We start from the raw sequence: 17,089 nt of genomic DNA on the forward strand, positions 1-17,089 counted from the left end.
GGAAGCTCTATGTCCAGCCTTCTGAGGCACCGCCAGGCTTTCTGAAGTACGCGTGCCATTTTACATTGCCTCCAGCGGGAGACGAGAATTCCAGGTTTCTTCATCTATGGAAGATTATAATCTGTCTTTAAGATGCATCTGTCCTGGTAGGAGAGAAACACTCTGTCACTACGGCTTTGATTTGCATTTCCCCAATGGCCAAGGCACTGAGCAGCTTAATCTGGGCTCTATTGCTCCTTTTTATCCGTGTGCCTATGAAAGTCCTTTGCTCATTTGGAATTGGTTTCTCTCTCTCTCTCTCTCTCTCTCTCTCTCTCTCTCTCTCTCTCATTTCTGATGTTTTTATATATTCTAGATGAAGCCTTTTATGAGAAAATTGATTTGAAAATATGTTCTCCCATGCTATGGTCATCTTCCCTTTCTTTTCATTTTAAAACCTCCTTGGTGAGAAGAGGCATAAACATGAGCCTTTGTGTCCTGCTGTGTTTGGAGATGTTGATTCTGGATCAGCTAAGCAAGAGCTTAGTATCTTATTAATTGCTTTGAACGGATGGAGGCAAGTGATAGAGAAGGGACAGGAGAAATGCCCATTGCTCTCAGAGTCATGGGGTCCACGCTCCAGGCCAGAAGAGTCCTCAGAGGCCAACACGGCAAAGCTAAGCCTTGAATTCTTTCCGTGTTTCCTCCCCAGAATGTGGCCAGCCTCTGCTTGGATTCAGACTGGAGTCCTTGGAGGCCCCAGGAAGTGTGTTTGTAGTAGAGAATATGGATTAATAACAGTAGATCTCACATAGAAATCTTGTATGCTTAGTAGACCAGACTGCGATGCAGGGCCGACAATCGCTTGTCTTGTTCATGCCTTCGGGGGTCAGCGGGAAGTGGCTGAATCAGGGGAAGATGAGTCATTCTCTACCCTATCTCCCTGCTTCTTGGATGAAGGCTAGGTGAGACGTGTTCTCATGGCGACAGCAGAAGTACCCAGCGCCACACCCAGACACACACTCACGCATCAAGTGCTGCCGGGGAGTACCTACTGGTACTCTGTTGTCCAAGGCAAGGTGTATGGCTAAGGCCCCACAGGGGCAGAAAACCCCTCTCTGTTCAATAAGGAGAGCTAAAAACCATTCCTTTCCATTTCCCTAATTTTTGAATGTAGTTATGTCCTTGCTACACCTTTGGAATCCCGCCACCGTTCTTTTTCAAGATGGCTGCAGAAGAGGTAAAGTGTTGCCTTTTGTAGATGAGGACACTGGGGTTCAGAGTGGTGCAGAGTCTCCCAGGGTCATACCGGGTCAGCGGTAAAGCAGGGCTGGCAGCAGGAGCTGGTGCTCTCCTCGCTCTTCTGCAGGCTGCTCTAACGCATTAAGCTGGAGGCAGTCCTCTGCCCTGGTCCATATGGAATTGTGTCAGTGATGAAGGTAAGATGGATAGTGTCCATCAGCAGCCTCCATCCTGACTGGTGCTGGTCCCTGGCGGAAGTGCAGAAAGTTGAGATGACACAAAAAGCTGTCAGTCTGACTTCCTCAATTTTCCCAACAACAACCGTGTGTTCCTGAGAGTGCTCGTAGCTACAGGGTAACGCACAGGAGCCCCCAGGAACCAAGAGGCTCGGTGGCAGGGTTCCTGGTAGAACGCACGTCACCATTTGCCAGCTTATCACAGGGAGCACTGCCAGAAAGGGAAAGAACGAGCCCAGCAAGGCCAGAGCCAGCAGCCTGAGGCATACCTTTAGCCCTCTGGGCAGGGCTACACACCTGCAGGGAATTAAGGCTACGCGGACTTACAACCTCATGCCCACAACCCTTCACACGTGTGCACACTTAGGCCAGCAAGCGCCTCGGGGGCTCTGAAAGATTCAACTGGGAAGTCTTTTTAAAGTTGGGGAAACTGAGGCTGGAGAGAGAGGTACTTTGACTTGCCCAGGGTCCCACAAGGGTCAGAAGCAGAGGTGGGACTGGGACATAAGGGCCCTGGGTGGTCTTTTGTCTTCCCCTCCTAAGTGCTAGTGAGTGTTGTGTATCCAGTGTCATACAGCCCTGTCCTGGGCAGCACATGGCTTCTTCCCTGGAGACTGACAGCCACCTCCATTGTGACTTCCAGTGGCCTGTCAAAGGCCTCCTCCCTCTCTGCTGTGTCACCTGCTCATCTGGTCCTGCTGTCCACCTTATCAACTCGCCCTCCCAGTTGCCAGCCACCCTTTCTCACTGCTCCCCACAGTCCCAGCACCCCTCAGTACCAGTAGAGAGGCTCAGGCTGAGAGCCAGAGCCCTGGACTCAAAGCTGAGCCCTGCTTCCTGCTAGGTGGGCCATAGTGCATAGGTTACTTATCCACCCTTCCTCCACCTTCCCCTTCCACAACATTGTTAGGACAATGGTGTTAACGTGTTGAGAGTGTCCAGTGGCAAAGCAAGCTTTGTCCATTCCCCTCCAGTGTGTTTCCATTGCTCTGGGATAGGGGACAGGAAACCTTCTGAAGGACCAGAAAAGGCTGTATGGAAAAGCAAACTCCTGCAGGTGACTTGGGGCTGGACTGGACGTCGAATGGGTAGGAACCTGAGGAAGGCTACTTGAAATGGGAACCCCCTGAGGAAAGGTTTGAGGGTGCAAGCAGGTTGGCGACTGGCAGGTGTTGACGGAGCTGGGGAAGCTCAGATTGAGGAAGCAGCAGAAAACTAAGCTGAAGATTTCTTAATGTCAGAGGTGGAGGGAGCTAGTCTTTCAGGCTACAGACACCATCCATGACTGGACAGTCCCACCAGCTCTTTCCCTGGCTCTAGCAGGGGAGCTACTTTTCCAGGCCCAAAGCAAATCCAGCTGGCTAGTTCTGGTTGCCATTTCCCCGCACCCTCCGGCAACTCCTCTTGTCTTATTGTATTGCCTGAGACTTTCAGAATAACTTCCCTTGCTAATAAATTTCCTTGTCACATTCTTGGCTTTGATAGGAAATCCTCCAAGTGTTTCAACAATGAAGTATAATATAAAATATTGACTATTTTAAAATCAGTGTAAGGCCAGAGTGTACTTCGATCTTATTTACTAACATATAAAGAACGAAGTTTGGATAGTAGCCAGTGTCTTTTTCATCTCTTTCACACGGCCAGTTGTTTTTTTTTAAATAGTGATAGGAAGTTCTAACCAATATGTTGATACTGAACCATCCTTTCATACCTGGAATGAAACTCGTTTGGTCCTAGCCTTTCGTTGCCTCCCCCGAGGTGCCAGATCGGCGTGATAGTGGTCATTTGCTCCCACTGTTGACAGCAGCAAGAACGAAGTAACTTAGTACCACGTGAGTGAGTCATGATACTGACCTTTAACCCTTAATCCTTCTGATGTGTCTGCTAAGTGCTTACATCACAGTTAGGCCAGGTTGGTGGAATGAATTGGGAAGACTCTCTTGGTTTATAGACTAGGGCATTTAATAACATAAGAATATATCCTCTGAAGATTTAAAGCAATTTCCCCCAAACGAGAACAAATAGAGACTTGCTCAGGAAGCTAAGTGGACAAGGCATTTATTGTTTAATAAAGACATTTGTTCTACTTCTCCCAGCACTATGAGGCCGCTGGTATTTTCTAGCTGCTCTTGTGTTAATTATGGTAGTTTATGTTTTCCTAGAAAAATCAAACCTTTTGTCCAGAATTTCATGTTTATAAGTATGCAGTTCATATTCTTCTTTATGAATATTACTTTTTATTATTTTAGTTATATCTTTGTTCATTCTTTATCTTTTTAAAATTTTAACATAATTTCTTTATTAATTCTTTAAGAATTTCACATCATGCACCCTAATTCTGCCTACCTCCCAGTCCCCCTTTATCTTTTCCTCATCCCTACAGTGCCCTTCAAAAAGAAGATTTTAAAAATCAATCCAAAATAAAGCAAGCAAACAAACCAGTAAGAACAAAATTAAAAAAAAAAAAAACCTCTTTCCTTCTCCGTCTTTCCCGCCTGTGCAACACCTCTCCATTCGTCCTGGTGGCACTGGGAGCGGTGTGTCACACAGTACACACTTTGTCCCATCAGCTTCACTAGCAGATGTTCATTGCAGCAAGTCACTGGTCTGGTTCAAAGCCTCTGGTTTCCGGTACACCATCATCACTGGGTCCTCACTGAATCTCCCCTGGGATATCCTGAGGGTATCATTCCATGGGACCAGTCCCTTTATGAGCTCCAGCAGGTCTTAGGTGGAGCAGATGTTAGGGTAGGCCAACCCGAGCCCTGGCTGTGGGCCTGGATGGTGGCTAAGCTGGTCAGTCCAGGCCACTGGGGATGCCTGACTCAGGCAAGGGGGCAGAGCAAGCTCCCCTTTGCCCTTGCCGTCAGGGTCAGTTCTCCCTTGCCTGTGGTGTAGGTTGGGGCCTTCTCTCACAAGTACAGGGGCCAGCTCTTCCATGAGGGTCAGGGCCAGCTCTGTGGCTGCAGTGTCCAGCGAGAGGCAGGGCCAGTTTTCCCAGGGTCAGCGAGGGCAGGCCTGGCTCAGCATGGCCCTCTGATTTCATCACACATGGTTCCTTTGGCCCCCTGTGGTAATGCTGGCCACAGACATCAGCACTGAGCTCAGCTGCAGCTGGTCCACGGACCCAGACGTGGCCCTCAGCAGCAGCCTGGGCCCATTTATCTTGATAAATCTATGGGATTTGTTTTAAACCTGGGCTGTTTGGGGTGGTCTGGCTATAGTCGTCACTGTATTTTCAAACACTGACCCTTGGCTGTGCCTATCTTTTTGTTTCCCCTTTTATTTATTGATTCCTTCCTCCTCCTCCTCTCCCCAAGTGGCTTTTATTGCTTTTCCTATGGCCTTCCGAGTCGAGCTCTTTGCCAAGGTTCTGATTTTCTGAACCTTTGCTTGAAGGATCAAGGTTTTAAACTGTGTACCAGCGGCAGAAACTGTTGACCAAACACGACCCAAAGGGCAGACACTTGTTGAAGAATGAACTGGATCCCAGGAGGCAGACAACCTCCCTCAGACTCTCTGAGTTTCCATGGGCACACACTGCCCTCCCTTCTCAGGACCCTGAGCTAGGGTAGGCCCTGGGCTGAGGAGTCTGCTGTGTCCAGTGGACCCCAAGCTGGTTGCTCCTCTTCCTCCACCACATCTCAGTTTTCCATCTGCAAAATGGCAAGAAGAGCCTCCCTAGCCCCCTTGACTCTCTTCTTGAACAGGAATGGTGGGGACTGCCCGGACTCCCAAGACCCTTGCTGCTCCAGCAGAGTGGCTTCTCTCACTAAAATATTTTAGCCCTGTGCCCTTCTGACCTTAGGGTACAAAGACTTGGAGCCCTGACTTTGCAGAGAGGTACAGGGAGCTTAATGGGACAAACCTCCTCCAAGCTCTACTGTTTGCTTCTGTCTTGTCCCTCCTTGAGAGGATTGCCTGGTTGCAACTCGTGCCGAGGATGATGGACTCCAAGGTTAATCCTGGAATGTTTGCTCAACTCCGATATCTCATGTAAAGACACCTGAGCCAGCTCAAAGCCAGGGAAGTGATGAGCAGGTGCGGCAGGGGACCGCTTTTGGGGGCTTCTGGAGTTCTGGAAGTTCTGGAAGGTTGGTGGACTGTGAGATGGGGCCGCCTCGGGAAAGGTCACTGACTGATGGCCCCAGAAGGACTGTGGAATCACTCAGGGCATGCTCACGTTCTCATGCCACATGCTGGTGTGGGTTCTTTGGGGGGGGGCGTTGGTTAGTGATGGCCCTCCTCTAGCCACCAGTGGGGCTGGGCTCAGAGGCCGTACGTGTGCAGTTGGTTTGTAGGAAAGACTGGGAAGTGCTCTGAAACCCATCTAGGCTCTGCATGATCAGCAGTCACTCAGTGTGCAGCCCACGGGCCCTTCTGTCCCCCCTCTCCCTATCCTCGATGTCCACACCTAGTTCCAAACCTCCATTATTTCCCGCCACTTCCCAGGGAGGCAGACAGTGGCCGCACCCCTTCCTTTTAGGGTAAGCTGCCAATTCTCTCCCCAAGGACAGTGGCTTCCCTTGGGGTCCAGAAACTACAGAACACAGTGCTTTGCCAAGGTCTGGCTTCTCGTCACTGGTCTCCCTGTTATATATAACCTGCAGGAGGGTTTGAAGGGCCACAGACAGGAACACGGTTGTGCTTTCCTTGCTTACGGCATTCAGTTACCTTGAGATTACTTTCCACAAGCCTTTTGGATGTTTAGTTACCCTATAGACTTATGCACAAAATGCCTACTATGTGCCACAAGGTACCTGCTCTGCCATGGGTCCCCCTGAGATCTGAGCCACTTGCTCCCCTTCTGCTTCAAGTCTGTTTTGCCGTCTCCAAAATGTCAGCGTGGGCTAGCCAAAGGGAGTTCTCCGTGCTCTTCTTGCAATGATTCTTGAGGAGAAAGACTCTTAACGGATTGCCACCTCTGTAGCAGGGCCATGGGGATGGGCAGGAAGTCATCCCTGCTCTCCAAGAGCTGCAAGCCTCCACTGGAGGGTCTTGACCTCCGTGTGCCAGCGGCAAGGCAATATTGGGTTGGGAGAAGGGTCCTTCATGTTCACCAAATAAAGGAAAAGATCTGGGTCTTGGGATGGAAAATGCAATACAAGGCCAACTATGGGGGCTGGAGGGTCTGATGTCCTCCCACCACACGCTGTTGGGAATGGAGGAGGGAGATGAGTGCGCCTGTCTTTGAAGGCAATGGTGGGCTACATGTGGCAGGAGGAGGATGGACCGTATGCTGAGAACCAATCAGGGGCAACAAGGTGGAGGCGGAGCAATCAAAGTCACATGAGTACACAGCCTGGTATGTGGCACTGACATCGTCCCACCTCCCTGAGGGGTGTGTGTGTGTGTGTGTGTGTGTGTGTGTGTGTGTGGTGTAAGCATGTATGAGTGATATGGGGAATAGGGCACGCTGGTGTTCAGCTTCCAGAAGTGACAAACGTGTAGAATGTCCAGGGAGCTGTGGCCAAACATCAGGCTGCAGAGATGCTCACCCTGTGATATGTTGCTTTGATTCTTCAGGCCGCGACTTGGCAAGCACGACTCTCCCTGGGTACCCTCCACACGTTCCCCCCGCTGGACAGGGCAGCTACTCTGCACCGACGCTGACAGGGATGGTGCCGGGTGAGTTTGCACTGTCTGCATCTCCACAGCAGGCGGCAGATGGGGTGGCCGTGGGAGGGCACTCTCTGCCCCAAAGCAGCCCGGGTGACCTCGATGCTTCTGAGAAAGCAACCTGAATAAATCAACAGAGGTTGACTCAGCCCCTTCTGCAGCTGGGGCTGCAGCGGGGCTGTGTTGAGGAGGACATCACAGGGTGGGTCCTTGTGTGACACTTAAAAAGCCCCTGGTCAGCCTCACTGGGTGTCAGGGCCCAGAAGGGTGCAGCGCCAGCCAGTTGGAGTATCCCCCTATCCTTCCTTCCCTCCCTCAACTTCTTCTTTATTCCCCAGTCTGTGTAACATGAACCACATGGAAGCCCCACAGACTGCTCTTGGTGGTGTTAACTCTTGAGTGTGAGAAGTGTGTTTTCAAGGCAGACAGGCTGTCAACTCCTGAGTTTGCCACTAGACTGAACACCATGAAAGCCTTAAAACCTGTCCCTCTACCAGTGGCGTGTCAGCTTTGACATCGAGAATAGAGATCGCCATTCCTGAAAGGATGCCCTCTGCTGCCCTCTCCCCATTATCCCATGGACCAGGGTGAGTCCACAGATCTGTGGGGCTCCTTCCTCCACTCTGGAGGCCCACCCAGATGGAGCTGAGCTTCTTCTGGCTCTACCGCAGGGCTGTCCTCTTGAAGATGCCCTAATGACCTGTTTGTGAACCCCTGATCGTGAACTCTTGGTAGGGACTTGAACGAGCTTGATTGTAAGGTATATAAGACTTTACAGGTGTGTGTGTGTGTGTGTGTGTGTGTGTGTGTGTGTGTGTGTTCACATGACAACAGGTGGAGCAGGTTAGGGCACAGGCAAGTGGAGTTTCCCACACTGCGTACCCTGGCAGAGAACATCAAGGAGCCCCACAATTCAAAATTCCATCCTGGCCTAGTTGCATGCACAGTGTATTTAACAAGGTAGGAGGATGGAGCATATTTCATTTAACGGTTAGTTAGCTTGATTTATGCCTTTTAAATATGAGGCATATGGGAAATGGCCTCCACGAGCACTCTTGTCCGGGGCCTTGCCAACACCTGGGAGGCCTGCCAGGTTGCACAGCGAGACCGTCGTCTTTCCTGCTGCAAGGATGGCCCCGTGGCAGATGCCCGAGAAATACAGCACCCAGGCTCACGGAGGTGGTGGGCACACACTGCCACCACCACACCCTTGGGCTCCTCTTTCCCCAGCCTCTGCCAGTTGGGGGTCACAGACCACATTCAAGAGCGGCTCTTCCCCTTTCTATACACTTCTGTATCAACAGGCAAACTCCTTTCTCTGTGCTTGCATAAACAACACTGTCAGATGGGCTAGCTCGAGGGCATTATCCCATTCTCCTAAATGGCTGGGACCCAAAGAAGTTAGTGGACTTCACCCGGCTGCTAATGGGCTTGGCCCTTAGCAACCGGGCTCCCTAAGTCCCTAACCCTGGCTTTTCAGGAGGAAACTGTTGTAGTCACCCTGGGTCCTGGTCCCAATTAGAGCAGATCAAAGTCATATCACCTTGATGGGCCTCCCAGAAAACCCTGGCCTCCCCTAGAGACCAAGTTGAGAGAGCCTTTCCTGGTTTATCAAAACAAAGCGGCCCTCGGACCCTGTCCTTCCTCCAGCCCCAGTACCAGGCTCCACATGCAAATGGCTGTGCCTGGCCAAGGCCCCAGTGGGATGGTGGTAGCTTCTCATCCAGTAGGGATGGCAGCAGGAGTCACGGGACCATATAAAGCCACAATCTCCAGTCTGTTGCAATGGGAACACGGGACTTCTGGGACTCCATCCTCCACCACAGAGGGGAACTGCACAGAATTGAAGGGAGGGAAGCAGAATTATGGTTGGGGAGCCTGCTGCTCAGGGAGCCTGAATTCTTCCTTCTCCATATCCCTCCGCTGCTTCCTGCCCTGTCACACTCCCTCCTCCTGACTGGCTCTGACCTTTCTCTTTTCCCACACTAGCAGCAGTCAGTGGCAGATCAAGACAGCTTAGCGCTTGCTCCTCAGCGTCCCAGCCACTGTTGCGTCCCATTCCTACGTTGTCTCCAAACCTGTTTCTTGGATGGCCTGTCTTCCCAGCACAGAGGGCCTTGCCTTTCAACAGAGCGGTGGTCTAGCCCCCCTCTACCAGCGTGCATTGCCAGGGTCTGGCCCTTGCTTAATTTGTGGGCCCCCCTTCCAGCCCCTCCTGTCCCCAATCACTCATCTCCTTTATTCAGTATCCTGGGCTGGACCGCTTCCCACCTTGGCCTGTTGAGATCCAGCCTTGGTCTCCAGGTTTGAACACAAATGTCACTGCCCACAAACTTCCAGGATGGTGCCCCCTGGGGCCACTAGTGTTTGGTCTTCCATCAGCTATGTTGTGCACACCACTCTCACTGGAGCCGTCTCAGCCTTGGGTGCCATCATAGGCCCGAGCACGTCCTAGGTGTCCTCTGTGAGTGTCGGCTAGGGGACAGTAGCAGGGCAAAGCAGATAACCGGTGCTTTAATTTCCTGTGACAAGCAGAAGAAAACCCCAGTGCAGTGTTCGGGATAACAGGAGAATTCTCTCACGTCTCTGTAACAAGTCTGAAGTTAAGATCACTGGGCCAAGATGCTGGTGCCGCCGGCACAGTCCCACTCCCTGGGAAGCCCTGGGAAGTGGCTGCTCCTCAACTCCTCCAGCTTCTTCCTTCCTGGCGCTGTAGAGCTCTGGGGCCAAGTCACTAAGCCACCCTTCTCTTCTCTCCCATATAAGGGCACTCAAGTTCCCAACTTCTTCATGTCTGCCAGCCTGTCTTGGCACTCACAGGTTTCACACAAGAAGCCTCACATGTCAGGTTCTAGGGACCGGGACGAGAATACCCTGTGATCTGTTTGAGGGCTTTGATCTTACATTTGTTCAGCTTTCGGCTGCTTAACCTCTTGGGTTTCTAAGCCCGTGAGGTATTTATGTTGGGATCCAGTTCTCACAGCCGTGGTGGGCCTGTTGACATGTTCTGAGAAAACAGTTGACATGACTTCGGGGGAGCCGTTATCTGCTTTCCCCAGCTCTGAGGTGGCCGCACTGGGATGGATGGTTTCGCTGTGTGAGTCAGTCTCCTGTACTTGCTGTGGGCCTGCAGTGCAATCTGCAGGGAAGCCGGAAACCCCATGACTCCCGGCCTTCGCGGGCTTTAGGGAAACGCTAGGCTGTTGCTGCTTCCTACGTGTGAGTGGAGGCTTCCCTTTCTAATATTCGCTTTCAGGGCACACGCAACAGGGACTGCCTCCAGGGTCCGCTCAGGCAGCTGAACTTTGGGCTGTGAGAAAGCGGGCCTGTGAGGTCTGTGTTGAGTGGCAGCTTGTTGGCACGCCCCACTTCCTGGCCCCAAGGGCTGTTGCCAGGCTGTCTACCCCTCCTGCTCCCGGGTAGTCTCCTGTCAGCTCCTCTGGGGTGTTTGTGGAGTTCCTTCCTGCAGCCCTCTGCAGATCCGTTACATCCACAAAAGCAAAAGCCTCACGTTCTATCCGCTTAAGGTGGAGACAGTTTTCAGTTCTTATTTTCATCAAGTATCAGCAAATGCCAAAAGTTTTGCACCAAAGATTCCACAGTGCCTTGATCGGTGAGTAAGCCTGAAGATGTTTGTGCAGCACCACAGATATTGACATGGCATTTAGAACTCTTAAATACGCTGGGCAGCAGGGAAGGGAGTTCGCTGCCCTTTGGCTTTAGTGAGTCTGAAAAACGGGGTTAACATCTTTGAGAATCACTCAGGGCATCAAGGGCTCCTGCCCAGCCCCTTGCTTTGCTCCTGCTCTGGAATTTTAGTACCAGCAGGGCTGACAGTGTTCCCATCTTCCCCAGGCTGTAGTGAATAAAGCTGATAGACAGAAGACCTGTCAGAGCAGTGTGCATGAAGGAGCATGACTGGTCCCTGCGGGCCCTGTGGGCCCTGTGGTCCATGTGGTCCATGTTGGCTCTATGAGCCCTGTGGTCCCTATGGTCCTGGGCACTGTAATTCTCACTAGTACTCAACAATTGGGAAATATGACTTCTAGGACCCTTGCGATGAAGTTGCACACTGAAATGACCATTTTGGTCTCTGAGGAGGTGATAGGCGAGGACAAGGACAGAAGGGGCATCTGGGGCCAGAAGGGAAGTCTGGAGCAAGCTGAGGGGTGGGGCAGGACTGACTGTGCTGTGCCCTGATGGCCAGGGACCTGCTCCTCTGGCCGCAGCACCGTGGCTTTCTCAGCTCCTCTCTTCCAGCCCGCCTGGCTCATGAACACTTTTCTGTTCCCCTATATAGACAAGCCTTCTCCAGTAACCCATGTGTGTTAATTCCCTGTTCCACCCATAACAAATGATCATAACCCAGTGACCTAAAACAACGGAAATGTTTCTCTTCTAATTCTCAAAGTCAGAAGCCCAAAACAGTCTAATCGGGCTAACATCAGGGTATTGAGCTCCTTCTGGAGTCAAGGAAGGGAGAGCTGTTTTCTTTCACCCTCTAGCTTGTGGATACCGCAAGCATCCTTCGGCTTGTGGTCCCATTGTTTCATATTTAAAGTTGGCAGTGTTGGGCCCCAGAAAGGGCTGCCACCTTTCCCTCCCAGCCCTCCTCTACCTCCGGCTAGAGGAGTCGCGTGCTTACCTCAGGTTCATTGCCCAACCAGGCGAATTCCCTTTGCTTCAGGACAGTTGGCCGGCGACTGTAATTCTCTGTGTCCTTCATTTCTCTCTGCTATGGAGTCTTACATATTCACAGGATCTGGGGACTAGGATGGCTTTCCTGCCCAGGTGAGACTATCCCTGATTCTGAGTTCTGCCAGTCAGGCTTAAGGGGTGGGGCCTAGAACCTGGCAGGATGTGGCTAGATTTAGCAGGCACTCCTGTGTGGTCTGCCAATTCTTACAAAATCATGCTTGGTGCAGGTGGTGGAGATCATTGGGACACTTTATCTCATCCCGCTCAGAGACCCTCCCCAGAGTTAGAACAGAATCCAGTGAACTGGACGAGTTTGGAAAGGCCCCCAGAGGCTAGCCAGCCAAGAGTTGGAGACTTGGCACGGATGGGAGGTGGAGCCATTGCCCTCTGGGTGCTTCTCAAGAGAAAGAAAGGCTTTTGCTCCTCCTGTGGAGTTCCCACCCCCCTGCCCCCTGCTTTTTGCTTGTGCTCTCATTGGGCCTTCTGCGGAACTCTGGCTTGGGCTGGGTCCCAGAGTGCACACCTGTTGCTCGTTTCTGACTCTTTGCTGCCCTCTTGTGGCCTGAGTCATTCTGCCGTGCTAGGAACGGACTAAGGAACCCAGACCCAATGTGAAGAAGCCACAGGAGGTCCATTCTCTTGTTACCTATTAACTCTTCAGGCATTTTCTAAGAAACACTAAGTGCTGGTTCTGGCATTTCAGACCCAGCTGCTGACCTCAGGGAGCTCACAGTCTAATTTGGGAGACAGGTTTAAAAAGTAAATCATCCCATGTAGTGTGTTAAAAGTTATGGCACCGAGGAGATGACTCAGTGAAATACCTGCGTGCAAGCTTGAGGCCCTGAGTTCAACCCTCTGAACCCACATTGAAAATAAAAATCTAGGCACGGAGACACACATTTGTCATTCTGGCTGTGTGTGGGTGGGGTGGGGGGGGGCAGAGCCAGAGGATCCCGGGGCCTGTTGGCCAGCTTGCTTGTTTGGGTGAGCTCTAGACCAGTGGGGAACTGTTAAGACAAGGTGGAAAGTGTCCTCTGAGAAGTGACCCTGAGGTTGTGCTATGGACTCCATATGCATCCACATGTGTAGATAGATAGATAGATAGATGAAAGATTAAAAAAAAAAAAACAGGAATGTATGCAGTGCCCGGGAAGTTGGGGGAAGGGATTGTTGAGTCGACTGGAGCAATGGAGTGGAGTGAAGGCAATCAAAAGAGATGTCTCAGAGATCGTTTGAGCCAAAGCTTGAAGATTGGATTTGCCAATCAGAAGTGTCAGTATTGGGTAAGGGACCAGTATTGTCATCTAAGAGCCCCAGAGAGACCAGAGCACATGGGCACCTGGGGACCAGAGAGTGAGGGCACATGGGGGCCTGGGAGGACTGGGTGTTAAGCTTTGCAGGCCTAGAGGAGAAGAGCAGGAGAGACAGAGTGACCATGATGGACAGGCCCCTGCTGGCACCATCATCACCCTCTTGAGCATCAGGGCATGAGGCAAGGCTCTGATGGAGTTGTCTGGGATGTACCCAGGACATGAGCCCTTGTCCTCCCAAATAGCTCAGTCCTATGTGGATAAATCCACCGAGGTGTCCCTGGGCGTGGGGAGAAACTGGAAGCCCTTGTTACACTTCGGGAGAAGGTGCTACAAAGGCAGAGGTCCTGCCTGAGCCAAGGAGACTTGGAGTCTGGTCCCAGCAGCCAGACTGTCAGACACTGATAGGAGGACCTCGTGCATGATCCTGGGGCTTCCTGTTCCTAAAACGGGGGGCAGTGGGTGGAGAAACAGGACTGACTGCACCCTAAGGAGTTTCCTGGTCCTGCCACTCCGGGGCTGGTGTCCACACTAACGTCATCTAGTCAGCCTAGGAAGCTCTGGAGTCCCCCCATCTCTACTCTAAATGGGCAGGAAATGCTTCCAGGCTCTCTTCCTATCTGGGGCTATGAGGTGATGTAGCAGAGGTACACAGTCCTTCCACACTTCCACTGGAAAAGCCCCCCAAACTGCCTTGGAAGCCAGGACGAACTCTCAGGACCACCACACCGGGAATGGGTGCCCAACAGCTTGGGAGTCTGGAGCCTTGGAGCTGGTAAATGAGGAGAAGAATGTACCTTGCGTACTTCTCTGTGTCACAGTCATGGCTCCCAGGTCTCGGGCTCCTCTGATGATGGTGGTTGAACCAAGACTCCAGTCATGGTACATGAGGCTGGGCTGAGATTCTGACTAAGTTTCCTCTAAACACCCTTGTTCTGTTACTTTTCTAGTGCCATAGTGAGAAACCATGGCCAAGACAGCTTGTAAAACTAAAGCATTTCATTGGGGGCTTGCTTACACTTTTAGACGATCAGTCCATTATCATCATGGTGGGGAACATAGTGGCAGACAGAGGACAGGCATGATGCTAAAGAAGTAGCTGAGAGTTCACATCCGTTCCACAAGTTTCATGGAGAGAGAGAGACAGAGAGAGACAGAGAGACAGAGAGACAGAGAGACAGAGAGAGAGAGAGAGAGAGAGAGAGAGAGAGAGAGAGCTAGAGAGAGAGCCTAGGCCTACTATTAGCTTTTGAAACCTCAGAGTCACCTCCAGTGGCACACCCCCTCCAGCAAGGCCACACCTCCTCCAACAAGGCCACACCTCCAGATCTTTCCCATGAACTGGGGGACCAAGTGTTCAAATATAAGAGCCTCTGGGAGCCATTCTGGTTCGAACCACCACAGGCCCTCTCCTGGTGGTACTCCTTGAAAACAGTATAGTGACTATGTTGCAGTGGCCTTGTAGATAAAGGGGCTATAGTCAAGAGTTGCTTTAGAAGACGCAAAAGCGTTTGTGGGAGTTGCGCATACTGGATGCATAAGGGGTGACTTGAGCCTGGCGCCTTCAAGGCCCTCCCCCCCGCTGAGAGGTTGGGGTGCTTGTTTGGTACAGAGAGGAACATGGGAGACACATGGAGTTCTGAGGAGGTTGGATGGTCTTTCTGGGTCTTGCGTTGGGCCATGACCAAGCCAGATTCTGATGCAGAGATTAGACGTGAATCCAGTGCTGAGGAAGGACGCCATCCTGGCCCCGGCACCGGCCCCACAGTCAGCACAAAGCAGCTTGACTCAGGCCTAGATCTATCTGCAAATGCCTCCAGTACCACTGTTTGCCAAAAGGCCAGCCAAGAGGGCCCCTGGCAGTTCTCTCTGGTTATCTACCTGATCTTGCCTTGGGGCAAATCACCTCCTTTGCTTAGCAGGGGATGGGGTAGGGTAGGAAAGACTGAAGCTGTAGGAGGAGTCGGGCCAGACAGCACCCCACCACCCCTTTCATGCTGGAGTGCCCAGGGCTCACACCAGCTTTTGTCCACTGGGCATCAAGTCTGACCACTTAGGGCTGAGAACCCCCACTCACTCCTGCCCAGCCTTCCTTCTGCTTTTTCTCACATTATCGTGGATATTAGCCCCTACCAGACCGGAGATCCTGCAGGGGGCCCACCCTGGATCTCCCACAAGACCGTAAAGAGGAGGGCAGGATCCCAGACAGGCCCTGTGCCACAGGCCTATTCCCTTCTCAGGACTTTACGACAGTCTGATGCCTCGGGGGGAGTGGGGGAGGGGAGATGTACTTCGCCTCTGAGATTCCAGAAAGGAAACTGGCAGGCTGGCATTAATAAACGTTCTGCGAAATGCCTGCAGATCGCAACATTAACTTTTATTAACTATTACATTTAATGCTCATAAAAATTTCATCATACTTGAAAACAATTTGAGGTTAGACTGCCTCACTTTGCAAATGTTCCCAAGTCCACACCGTGATTGCTAAGAAATCACAGCTAATAATCTCTCACATCGCTCATGGTCAAGTGGTTTCCAAAGCAAGACTATGGATATGAGGGTTTTGTCATTTTCGAGCCGAAATTAATAGTGTGCTGTAGTTATTGTGCTGTAGGGGCACAGGGTGGTACTTGGGTGCCCGGGGAGGAGGGACCTGGCACGGACCCGATTCCCTGTTAAACCCCCTTGACCACAATGAGTGAAGGCAAGGCCTTCAGATGACGAGGTCAGCGGCCCTGGTTCCTCAGGGGACCTAGCAAGACAGTTCTCACCTGGAGAAACTTGTGCTGGTCAGGGAGGGGAGGGGGGATGAGCAAACCAAGGGCCAGAACATGATGGTACACATAGGCCCTGGGCCGTGCCTTGTCCTGCATGCACTGGGACCCTCCTGAACCAGCTCTGGGCTGTGTTTTACCTCTTTGGCTTGCGGGAATCCACGCCCTTCTTTTCCAAGACCTTGTAAGCTGTCAGCCCTCAGCTGGACCAGCCACCACCTCTAACTCACTGCACCTAAGACAACTCTCTCCAGAGCCCAGAGCCCCCAGAAGCAGCCGGAGTCAGTAAGGTGAGGCTTTTGTCCTCCAAGGAAAGTGTTCTCAAATGATACCAAATCTCCACTCTTCTGGCACCCACCCCCTAACCTGCACGGTGTTTACCATCCGGAGAAATGATACACACTTGTTACCCAAGTTGCCACTGCAAGCGCCTTGTGAGACAGGCATGTTCACCCTAGTTCAGAAGCGAGTTAACAGCTCTGGTGGTGATGTGTCTAGTTTGGGTCACGCCTTAGGCGACCTGGGAGCAAGCTGACTGAGTGAGGTCTAGAACTTCTATCTCAACTTCAGCCAGCCTTGGTGCCCCTGGAGAACCAGGAGGACGTAGAGCCTGTTTGATAGTCTCTGGGCCCCGGGGAAGAATATGGCTTCCCTGGTGCTCCCCTGAGGCACCAGACTCTGCTGGGATGCTAGGACACTGTGCTTCAGGTTCTGGTATATTCCTTTCCCCATCCCTAGCCATCTGCCAATGCTAACCAACACTTACTTCTCTCAGGTTACCTACTGTGCACTAAGTTCCCCTGTGTACACCCCAGGGCCTTGCCCAGGGTCAGCTCAACCCCAGGCCACCACCAACTGTGATCTGCCTGCTTGGAGCTGTTGGGACTATGTGCCCCCGTCTCCTGATTGCTTTTGGGGTTAGACCCAGTCTGGAGCACCTCTCGGAGGCGGGACTATGCCCGGTCCCAACACCCAGTAGATGTCTGAGAGCTGTAGGTAGAACTCACATAAATACTACCCTCACTGCTTGCTCGCATAACTGGCCTGAGCGGACTCCAGGCTCAGGGTCCAGGGTGTCATTACGTGGGGCTTGTGCTCCACTTAAACGCTGCCCTAGTCCTTCCAGTATTGGCTCTGGCTGCTCTCTGGAAGATACTGAGACAATGGCCCTTGTTACCCTCTGTTTGAGCTATTTATTTTTTTTCTCTCCACTCTTCACTCCTTCCCCTCC

General features: G+C 51.9%; 1 protein-coding gene across 1 annotated transcript in view; it reads left to right on the forward strand.

Moving 5' to 3' along the window:
• Pax5 (paired box 5) overlaps nt 1-17,089 on the forward strand; it is a 165,591-nt gene that overhangs the window by 121,043 nt on the left and 27,459 nt on the right. Inside the window, exon 8 of the mRNA XM_050155905.1 lies at nt 6,984-7,085. Coding sequence (XP_050011862.1) covers nt 6,984-7,085 — 102 coding nt within the window. The remainder of the gene's footprint in view (nt 1-6,983; nt 7,086-17,089) is intronic.

This window comes from Alexandromys fortis, unplaced genomic scaffold (genome assembly GCF_014885135.2).
Source record: "Alexandromys fortis isolate MF-2015 unplaced genomic scaffold, M_Fortis_MF-2015_v1.1 scaffold_92, whole genome shotgun sequence".
Classification (NCBI taxonomy): domain Eukaryota; kingdom Metazoa; phylum Chordata; class Mammalia; order Rodentia; family Cricetidae; genus Alexandromys; species Alexandromys fortis.